Below are 11,187 nucleotides of genomic sequence, written 5' to 3' on the forward strand. Positions count from 1 at the left end.
CTAATCTCCGATGGGGCCGCGGTAGCTAGAGCTCTAAGGAGTTTCCCGCAATTTGGATGTGTCGCCTGATTCGCATCAGACTAGCCATTATTTCAAATAGGAACACGCACCGACCCTTTCAGGCGGCTTTTTGGAGCAGAGACACTGCGGCTAGCTGTGAAAGTTTACTCCTGGTGGTGCCCTTCCGTCAATTTCTTTAAGTTTCAGCCTTGCGACCATACTCCCCCCAGAACCCAAAAACTTTGATTTCTCGTACCGCGCCGATCGAGCCAGTGAAATGAGCATCGACCGATTCGGAGTCGGCATAGTTTACTGTTAAGACTACAACGGTATCTAATCGTTTTCGATACCCTAACCTTCGTTCTTGATTAATGAAAACATTCTTGGCAAATGCTTTCGCAGTAGGAAGTCTTTGCACAATCCAAGAATTTCACCTCTAGCGTGCAAATACTAATGCCCCCGGCTGTCCCTTTTAATCATTACGGCAGTTCTAGAAACCAACAAAATAGAACCGCACGTCCTATTCTGTTATTCCATGCTAATATATTCGGGCCTATGGCCTGCTTTGAACACTCTAATTTTTTCAAAGTAATAGTCCTGGTTCCGGACCACCCGAGGGCGGCCGTTCACCAAGAAGGAAGTCTCGGACCGTCAAGTACATGCAATTAAGCAGACCCAGCGTCCGAGACCAAACTTCAACTACGAGCTTTTTAACTGCAACAACTTTAATATACGCTATTGGATCGAGATTTCCAGAATTTTTTATACAGGGGTGGGGCACGCAACCATGCCGACCCATCAGGGAATCGAACCCTTCTGCCTGTGCCCTGTTGAACATTTGCCGACAAGATCCTTTGTGGTGGAGTGTTATAGGGTACCTCGACCAGGATAGCTTGTCCCCAGTTTTGGACATTTTAGGAGGTAGGTGGCAGAATTTCCATGACGGAAATAGCAGCCCTAGCGGTAGAGGGGGGTTGTCCCCAAGTGAGTTTGAAGGCTTCCACATTGTAGGTCTTATTCGTGTAGAGCGAATTAAGTGACAACAAGCGGTCCTCTTGAAATCGGTTGCGCAACAGCGTTAGGAAGAGCGCACGGATTGAAGCTGGGAATAGGGCTGTTAGATCTTCACTATAGCTCCAGCGGAGATAGGAAATCCAGATTGACCACACGGCCGTTCCGAAAAGTACTTTCCAGCGGCGAGCGTGGAAGCGGTCAGATACGGGCGCGAGTGCCAGCCAGCAGGCTAGGTCATGTCGGGATTCAATTTGGGGGAAGGCCGGTTTCGCTGTATTCGGATCAGTGATATCCCAGGCCTTGTCCCATATGGTTCGTACCAGACACCAAAGGTGTTGTGCCGCAGGGCACTCTATCCAGAGGTGTTCGATGGAAGAGGGTATAATACAATTAGGGCAGATCTGAGACTCACGAGGGAGCCAGTGGAGGTCTTGCCCGATTTTTACCTTGGCGTGCAGGAGTCTCCAGAGGAGATCGCCCTGCTTTGGGGTCAGGAACTCATGCCTGGCTGCTCGCCAGATCATAGCTAAATTTCCCCGTTTACCGGTATGGTTCGTGTAAATTTGGAGGATTGGTTGAACCCGAGCATCGTAGTTCACTTCCTTGGTTTTTTGGCTCACTAATTGGCGATAGATTTCACGGAAGCGAAATTTATGTAGTGGGGCCATCTTTTTATGATCCCCGCTCCCCAGCGACAGGCAGAGCTGGTCGCTTGTGGAGGAGGTATATAACGAGGTATCATTTAGCAGTTCTAGCCAAGGCGCAGGAAGGTCACGAATCAGATTCGTAATCGCCTGTGTCATGGCTTGAGTTTTGGAGGCAGGGAGGGTAGCCGGCAGTATAACTGTCCTTGTCCCTGGATCCCAGACCTCTCCGATTGAGGAGATACCTAGCTCCGCCAAAAATCGAAACGAGAAATTGGAGAAGCGACGCGCGCCTTGTCCAGGGCGGACTGTGAGATCGCGGTGGTACCAGAAGTTAATATTCAGCACGTCCTGCTTGGTCTTAGGTGGACCAATGGAGATCGTATCCGAATCAGATTTAAGAAGGCGGAGCCAAGGAATCCACATATGACGGATGCCCGAGGGAAGTTCGCTCATCTTGAGATCACGGCTCGAGACCCGCTGAACCCACGGTCGGGTTATGACAGAGAGGATTTCGCCCCGTGTGCGGGTGTGGAGTTTCGCCAACAGCCTTCGTTGGATTTGCACCCAAGGTAAGTCGTCGCGAGATTCAAGTTTTGCTACTGCCTCGGCACTGAGTGCCTCGATCACACAACTGAGGTCAAAACTGCCAATGCCACCCTTTTCCGGTGGGAGAAGGGCGTGGAGGTCGTGTATTTTATGTAGCCATTTTTGGTCCCAAATAAAGTCATAATATATTTTCACAAGCGACGAAAGCGTCTGTGGACTAATTGGGATAAATTTCAGGTGGTATCTAGGGATGGAGAACATGAGGCTATTCGCCACCATGATTCGTCCTTTGAGCGAGAGGTGAGCCTTGGACCATCGAGTGGCAATGGTCTCAAAGGTCAGGCGTACGCTATCCCAGAGGTTTTGTATTTGCACTTCGGTATTCGTCCCTATAGGAACGCCTAAGTGGAAGTACGGGTTATCAGGAGATACGAAGGAGACCTCAGGTATAGTAATTGGTGGGGGATTCCCGACCTTGAGGATACTCGATTTATTCCAGTTAATTTGTGCGCCGGTGCCTTCGCAGAAATCCTGCAGAATACTACGGGCGAGATCCACCTCAGTCTGGTTTTTAAGGACCAGCACGGTGTCATCCGCATAGCAGACAGCTTTTATGGGCGCGGAGTTTGGGATGGTGATTCCTTCAATTTCGGAGGTTTGTATTTTCCGGATAAGTGGTTCTAGGAAGAGGACATAGAGAATACAGCTGAGGGGGTCTCCCTGCCGTACTCCACTTCGGACCGGAAAAGGTTTGCTGGCGAACCCATTAACCATGACTTTTAATTTGACATTGGCATACAGGGCTTTGATGGCGTGTCGAATAGGTTCGGGGAGCCCAACCTGTTTCAGCAGCCGCCAGAGGAATTTGTGGTCAACCCGATCATATGCTTTCTCTTGGTCAATGAAGAGAAGGTAGACACCTTCAGTTTCAGAGCCTTGGTTTTCGTCAATGATGGATTGGACCAGTCGAATATTGTCATCAATTAGCCTTCCTGGCAAGAAGGCGTATTGGTGCGGACCAACGACCCCGTTGAGTGCAGAACAGAGCCGTTTGGCTAAGATACCAGTGAACAGCTTGTAATCCGAATTCGCTACTGTGAGGGGTCGATAATTTTTAAGGTCCTGTGGGGAGCCTTTGTTTTTGTACAGGATGGAGAGAACTCCAACCGAAAAAGATTCGTCCGCTCGTTCCCCCTGTAGAAGGGAGTTAAAGAGCTGGGCCAAACCTTCGCACAGGGTTTCTGCATTATCCGAAGAAGACTGGAAAACTTCTTTAAAAAGCTCAACTGGCAAACCATCTGGTCCAGGCGACTTACCCGTAGCCGCCCCTTTAAGTACAGCTTTCACCTCAGTGGAGGTTATGGGAACAGATGTGGATTCGCTCAGAGCCCTCGGGAGTTTCGGCATGAGGTCGATGAAGTTGCGACCCTTGCTGGGATTTGTGAGACGTACCGCGAAGAGAGACTTGTAAAAGTCAGCTGCAACAGCCGGGAGATCCTGAGGATTTTCCACTAGCGTGTTGGTGCGGCTCGATTTTAGTGCTGAGACATTCGAGAGTGAGGAGGCGGAGCAGCGAGAGTAAAACCACTTGGTGGGTTTTTCCCCAAGTAGGCGGTTCTTGGCCATTGCACTATAAGCAAAAGCTTTGGTTGCATACTCGTTCAGCTGACTTTCTCTCACTGTGGCAGCAGCAAGTTTTCGCTCAAGCGAGGGATTCGGAGAGGCGCGGCGTCGAAGTAACAGTCGTGTGCGGCGACGTTTGGCCCGTAAGCGGGCACTCGTCAAGGCTTGGGACTTGGTACGGACGATGGCTGAAAGCGTACTCTCAAGCTCATTTTTAAGGAGGGTCCAGCGAGCAGGGGTCACTGGGCTCTCCTTTAGTTTGTTTACAAGCACGGTTAGGCGTGCCTGTACAGGTTGCGACTTCAAGAGGTTGCATTTAAACCGGAATCGGCCAGGGCCGCGCTTAGTGGGGCTATAAGGCTTGATTCTGGCTGTAACCATGAGGTGGTCAAGATTGAGGGATTTTGGCAACACGTGGGTATCCCACTCGCAGCTGCGGTAGGAAATAGCAGGCGTTACGTAGATTCGGTCAAGACGGGCAGCGCTATTTGGACCCGTATGGGTGTACATAATAGAATCCGGGAAGTGTTCCCGGTAGCCATCTATGAGGTCAGTTTCGTCATTTAGATAGGAGAGGAACGTTAACAAACGATGCCTTTCTTGGAGATTAGGTCTTCTGGTCGAGGTGTGGTCCTGGATATGTGTAACCATATTCCAGTCGCCACCTACTATGTCACATAGGAGGCGACCCTCAAGCGAGACCAAGAGATCTGTTGTGTTTTCCAGCCAAGCAGAGCGCTCAGTGCTATCAGCTGGGACATATACACACGCGATATTCAATTGTTGGCCAGAACAATTTAGGCGAGCAACAAGGAGGCGCCCAGCAGCATCATAGAGGAAATTCTCAGAAGAATAGTCTCCCATGACATTGGGTAGTTCTGCATCATTTAGTCTCACCGTATTCGGATTGATCATGATTGCAACTCCACCAGGGCGTTCACCATTGTTTGGGTTAATTAGCAGCCGCATGCCTGGGAATGTAGCATTTAGGCGGTCAGCTCGAGTTTGGGAGAGGCGGGCTTCCTGGATACAAAGGATGTCCAATTTCAACATTTTGAAGAAGTGGAGTATCTCTCGGAAGCGGTGTTCATTTATTAGCGATCTGACATTCACAGATGCAATAAAAATAAAATTCGGAATATTCGGCATTTTTACGCGATCGAGTTACTATAGTAGCTATCAGCATCAGGCGGGCTAGGTACAGGAACTAAACAAGGACAACTAATCGGGCTGTGTGCCTCCTCGCAAATAGCGCAGGGGGGCAACTGACCGACCGGGGTGAACGCGACAGTGAACTCGGCATTTTTAAAGATGAGAGAGATGCGTGCAAAAGTCTGCGGTTGCGCAAATATCAGAAGACATTTATCGCCGCCACATCCACATATCTCCTCCCCTTTCAGTTTGAATTGGGCATTTGGGGCATATTCATGGACGCTCTTGATCAGATCATTCCATGTGATGAACCCCTTAGTTTTGCAGAGGAAGTATCGTGGACCCTCACTATAGAAGGGAGTGAGGGTCACCCTTATGTCCCGAAGGATGAAGGGCTTCTTTACGGCTTTCTCCGCGTCCGAAACTGAGGGGAATTGAATCAGCCACTTAAGAGTGGCACCCAGGTTCTTAGCGTGGATGGGCATAAGCCCCACAGCTCGCATTGCCAGCACGATTTCCCGAACGGTGAACCCTTTTTCCAAGGGTTTACCTTTGTGCCATAAGGGTGAGAAACTGGGGAGGTTCAGGTAGCAATGTGTGCCATCCTGGAACTCGGGGGGGACTTTCTTGGGCGCAGAAGAACGCCCAGCGATGGCTCTCACCGTAACGTCATCATTGATCGCTACGTTGGAGATCCTCCCCTTACCCTTTCCAGGGCCTCCTTTGTGACTCGAGTTCTCGACCTCATCTCGTTTGTGTTTGCCGGCGGACGAGGTCTTAGTTCGGGCTGCCGCCTGTTCAGGGGCAGTGGCGAGTTCTGGCGGGCAAGGCGTTTGTTCCCAGTGAAGGGTTTTACAACGAAGACACTGTCGCGGCGGAGGCTTTCCAGCCAGTCGGTCCGCTTCGAGTGCTGCCAATTTGGCCGCCTTAAGTTGTAACGCCTTTTCTTTTCGCATGGCTTTTCTGGCCTTGGCTCGGGAGATCTTCGCTTCCGCAATAGATACTTCCTCGGCCCAGTCCTCCTGCTCGATGATCGTTAGGTCATTCGAGGGCAGGGCACCATTCGGCGTAGAGCTTGATGACGCGCGAGTCGAAGGTTTGGTCGAAGGTTGGTCTACAGCCATATCGTCCCGAACCATAAGACTGGTCGTCGATTTTGAGAGGTTGTCGATCGAAGTCGTCAGTTCAGCTTCAGGGATTGAGCCGTCGGAGGGTTCATACTCAGCATCGGGGTTGGAAGACGGGTCTTCCTCAGCATCGGAGGAGGCGATAGCAAGGATTGCAGGCCGTTCGCTTTGTGCAAGCGGATCAGCACTGGGTGTTCCTGTACCCTCTTGGCCTGAGGCCCCCCCTTCCGGTGCAACTCCAGCTTTCGTTTGCACCCTTCTTCTTCGGGCCCTAGTTGCGATCGACCCGGAGGCAGTCGAGCTCTCTGGTCCTAAAACCAGTCTGTTCGAGTTTGCCACCCCCGGAATAATCAAGGTAGGAGCAGCTTTCGCCGCTTTGGTAGTTTTAGGGGTCATCTTGAGACTTGGGGGTTTTAGGCCCAAGTTAAAAGAGGCTCCCTTTGGGTAGGTTACAGCTTTTATGACCTCTTAGCGGCCGATCTTTAAATCGTGCTCGGGCCCCTCGACCACGACAAGGTGGGTCTGTTTCACGTTTAGCTCGTTTGAAAAATAAAGTCTGAACGCTTTAGGGCAATGCCCTCCTGAGTTAATAAACTGTAAACAAAAATATACTCAGGCCCCGAGGGGAACTTTAATATACGCTATTGGGGCTGGAATTACCGCGGCTGCTGGCACCAGACTTGCTCCTCCAATCGTTCCTCGTTAAGGGATTTAAATTGTACTCATTCCAATTACAAGACCCAAAAGGGCCCTGCATTGTTATTTATTGTCACTACCTCCCCGTGTCGGGATTGGGTAATTTGCGCGCCTGCTGCCTTCCTTGGATGTGGTAGCCGTTTCTCAGGCTCCCTCTCCGGAATCGAACCCTTATTCCCCGTTACCCGTTGCAACCATGGTAGGCCTCTATCCTACCATCGACAGTTGATAGGGCAGATATTTGAATGAAGCATCGCCAGCACAAGGCCGTGCGATTCGAGAAGTTATTATGAATCACCAAACTCCGAGGAGGATGGTTTTTATCTAATAAATACACCCCTTCCAGAAGTCGGGGCTTTTTACGCATGTATTAGCTCTAGAATTACCACAGTTATCCATGTAGCAAGAAACATCAAATAAACTATAACTGATTTAATGAGCCATTCGCAGTTTCACAGTATAATTTGCGTATACTTAGACATGCATGGCTTAATCTTTGAGACAAGCATATGACTACTGGCAGAATCAACCAGGTAACTAAGTCTTTCCGACCTCTCTCCACCCCCCTGCCTGCAAAGCAGAGCAGAGCAGCTTCGAACGGCCGAATCGATGTTGCGCCTCCCCCTCTTCCAAGAAAAGGGCAAGACGTTCCATCGACCGTGTTTTTCAACAAAAGCGTTTAGCAGTCACTGCGTTATGGAAATAAACGCAGAGAAAGCTGGATCAGCGCTTCACTGGCTGGCCTGACTGGCCCTGCGCACAAGGCGAAGGACTGCCAAGCCAAAGATCCAAACGTTGCCCTCCTATCTCTCCGATCCCACTTTGCTCTGGAGTGAAGAACCAAGCATACGTGTTTGCAAGCCTTCGAAGCAAGAATCTCTTCTTGCTCAAAGGTGTTTGCAAAACGTAGCTTAGGCCACCCCTCGGTGGAGGCTAGATGCGATGGAGCTAGTTCCGAGAAAAAAGCGCCAAAGCGTCCGCACCTCCGTGTGAAGTTGGTGGAAGCATAAATGCGTTAGGACTAGCCATCGGCAAGGATGTTCACCTCATTCGCCATTGCGAGAACCCACAGGGGCTCCCGACATTAGAATTTTCGCAGCGGCCCCCGTCCTGTCGAAACAGATCAGAAGCCGCGCCGCGTGGATCCACCTGTATGGCTTGGTGCAGTCATTCCGTGAGGAAGAGCACACAAACCACAAAGATGAGGTTCCAGGTAGTATGGATGGGTTTTTTGTTCCCCTCGCGCCTATAAACCGGAGTTCAATGCCAGAACCACCGCAATCCGCGAGCAAGGCTCAAGCGGATGCGATGGCACAGCGTGGCTCAACAGCAAGTGCGTCAGAGACTTCCCACACCGAGTATGATCCTTTCCCCACTCCGAGAGTCCACCCGCGCAAGCGTGGGTGAAGTAGTCGAAGCAAACAAAACACCATTTCTGTGTGAGGCGCCACACGAGCGATCGGACATCTCACGTTGAAGGGACAGACAAAGAAAGAGTAAACTCGATTTGCCTGCCCCCTACCGTGGAGTCTCAATTATACCGCTCGGACTATTGGGACTCACACGTCGCAACCTGAGCTGGAAATCGTGTTTGCACACGCGTTCGTCGCCCAAGCTGTTCTTTGCTCGCCCCCTTTCATATATCCCAGGGTATAGGAGTCTGCCAAACCGGATCAAAAAGAGTGCCATCCCTTCATACCCGCCAGAAGGTGGGGCGCTCACGCTTCATGTTTTTTTTTTCTCTTCATGATAGTCACGAGTAGTGAAGGGTGGAGAAAACATGAGCATTCACGATTCGCGACTGTCTCCTCAGCATCATGACCAAACCACTTCAAACAAAAATGTCAGGCAGCACGGCCCACCGGCCGAGACGTCGTTCGGACCCACTCATGCATCATGGACAAGCAGGGGTGGAGTTTTTCGTGCAACACATTGCCCCTCTATTTGACCTACCTGCCTTCCGCCTGTATCGACTCTTGACCTCCCCATAAGCCTCTTTAGGCTTGGGTCGGTGTATGAAAACAGAAAGAAAAAAGTCTCCTCAGCACCGTGCACCACGCACAACTTGGCATCCTGTAATTTCTTTCCTTTTTCGCAATCATCAGCGCCTGGCGCGCCACTGATTGCTCTTTAGCCTGTAGTTAGCCTCTAAGCCTCCTCCCTTTCCTCAACTCCAGCTGTTACCTTCTTAGTCATCTTGCCTTGGGCGTACGGGTGCGACACACATCAAATCACACGATAGCATGCAGATTTCTGTTGTCGACAGTGGCACTTTTTACCTGTGTAAGTCCCTGCTATCCATTGACAACGACAGTTGAAAGTACGACATGCCCCTGAAGCGTTGTCACGACAACCAAACGTGTGATATGGGCCGTATAGAGAGATGATTCAGTCGCGACGATGAGTTGTATCAATGTCGGTGTTTGAGACGTTGCTCGGCCCGCTGCGGCGGAGTCAGCCGGAAGAGTCATTCTCAGCGGTGACAGTACAGGCGTGCTCTGAGCGGCTGACAAGAGCACAATATATTTCTTGCTTCTTAGCCGGAGCTGCGCAGAGAGCCTCGTATTCGGCTCCTATTATAAGATAAAGATATCGGAGATCGCTGGCTTCAGTTGCTGGTTTGTTGATGAACGTGATCTATCTCTTGATGTCGCCAGGCAATTCGAGTGCGTTTAACTTTTTCGTGAAAGCAAAGATCATGATGCCGTTCTTGCTTGTGAATGAGGGCTATGCAGAGGGTCCTAAATTCGACCCCTATGTCAGCTTGCAATTTTGCTGAGAACGTCGGATTCCAATGTCCTGACCGATATACCATAGTGATATGTGTGGTTTCGAAACTCGGAGATCAGACGTCCATAGCTGCAGTGGCCAGGTCGTCGATGTAATTGATGCATCTTTGTTGTCGTTGTGCAGGAGTTCAGCCTCAGGGAATTCACGATATTCACGATTTCCGGGTTTTCCCATAGTTTGTTGCACGTAAACCTTTTTTTGCCTATGAGCGTGTGTGTAAATCGTGAATGTGACCAGTGCCGTCTCCTTTCAGCCACATGCGTGATGTTACAGCAGACAATCGTGAATGTCAATGCCCACCGGCCAAGCGCCATCATCAGGCTTTGATTTTTCCGTCAACATGCTTGCTGACCAGACAATGGCAGCTCAACAGCCAACTCGACGACACCAAGATGCACGGCATTAATGTCCATAAACTCGTTACGGACATCCGATCGAAACTGAAAGCGAGAGCGAATTTTTTGGCATCTCACAATTGACAACTGCTTGTACATCGCTACAACTCTCCAGAGATGCACGATCCGACATACCGGTATAAGATAGTTACAACACGCGATATCGGTACTTTCGACAAACTAGCCGATGCAGTCATCAACGAGCAGAGAATGATCGAAAATCACATTATTGAGAAGCTCGACGCACAGCCGGCACAAGCCAAGGTCACCAGCAAGGGTGAGAGCGATGAGAGCAACGAACCGTCAGGCAAGTCCGCAAGCGCCAAGACCTCAGGCAAGAAGGGAAAATCCAGGTATTCCCTTCTGCAAATGGCTCGGTCACCGAATCAAAGATTTGCGAGGCCAAGATTATTATCCCCGGAAATTCCATCTACGACAAACCCAGAAGTGAAGACGCCAAGTCCGAAAAGGACGTTTGGTGCTCCTTCTCCCCGAATTGGAGACCATTACCAGGACTCACTTGATCAGAACACGGGATCCTTGAATTGAGGGATAGCTTTCACAGGATCAACGACCACAGCATGCCCATCTGCCCTGAAACATGCACTAAGCGGATCTTGGCCCCTGCTAGTCAACTGTTGTAAGCTAGCGCAACCGGCGGTCTCTGCATATCAACTGATGAGGAAGACCTAGTTGTTATCCTGCCTGGCTACAAGGCTCCAATCTAGTGACCCGACATGCGGTGCGACCGATCTTGTATGTCAACTGGAACAAAGCACGAAGGGTTTGGGAGCCGTCCGCCCTTATGGCGAGCGGTGTGCTTAGCATTGTTGTCCTTGGCAAGACTTTCAATGTCCATGTCGTCTCCCTGTTCTTTACAACCTTTTCATTTATTGCTACCAGGGCAGTGTCGTATTCGATCGTGGACGCTATTGGCTATTATGTATCACTACAATTCCTGTGCACATGCTTGCGGTTGTGTGGCCCGGAAGATCTCGAGGACGGATACGTCATACTTATTTCGGCTGGTTTTTTCTGTGAAGAGGTCAGTCAAGGCTGCATTGATGCGCACCAGGCCGGAGCTTCTCTGAATGTGTGAAGCGTGACAGCCTTCCTGACACTGCACCGTGGCTGATGGCTGAGTCAGCAAGGAGCAACATCTATGTGTCGCGTACAGATCACTGCACGAGGCAGTAC

The 11,187-nt window shown here is 50.5% G+C and overlaps 2 protein-coding genes and 1 non-coding gene across 3 annotated transcripts; 1 reads left to right on the top strand and 2 right to left on the bottom strand.

Annotated features, from left to right (window-relative positions):
- Positions 1 to 914: 914 nt before the first annotated feature.
- On the bottom strand, positions 915 to 4,745 carry UMAG_06265 (uncharacterized protein; the record flags this gene model as incomplete). Its single annotated transcript, XM_011389975.1, has 1 exon — positions 915 to 4,745. The coding sequence occupies one exon, from the start codon at positions 4,743 to 4,745 to the stop codon at positions 915 to 917; it is 3,831 nt and encodes a 1,276-aa protein (XP_011388277.1).
- A 1,136-nt stretch (positions 4,746 to 5,881) lies between these two features.
- On the bottom strand, positions 5,882 to 7,340 carry UMAG_16215. Its single transcript, XR_897727.1, has one exon. It is a non-coding gene; the product is annotated as a 5S ribosomal RNA (ribosomal RNA).
- Positions 7,341 to 10,107: 2,767 nt separating this feature from the next.
- UMAG_06267 (uncharacterized protein) lies at positions 10,108 to 10,539 on the top strand (the record flags this gene model as incomplete). Its single annotated transcript, XM_011389976.1, has 1 exon — positions 10,108 to 10,539. The coding sequence occupies one exon, from the start codon at positions 10,108 to 10,110 to the stop codon at positions 10,537 to 10,539; it is 432 nt and encodes a 143-aa protein (XP_011388278.1).
- Positions 10,540 to 11,187: the final 648 nt, after the last annotated feature.

Source organism: Mycosarcoma maydis, chromosome 4 (genome assembly GCF_000328475.2).
Source record: "Mycosarcoma maydis chromosome 4, whole genome shotgun sequence".
Classification (NCBI taxonomy): Eukaryota; Fungi; Basidiomycota; class Ustilaginomycetes; order Ustilaginales; genus Mycosarcoma; species Mycosarcoma maydis.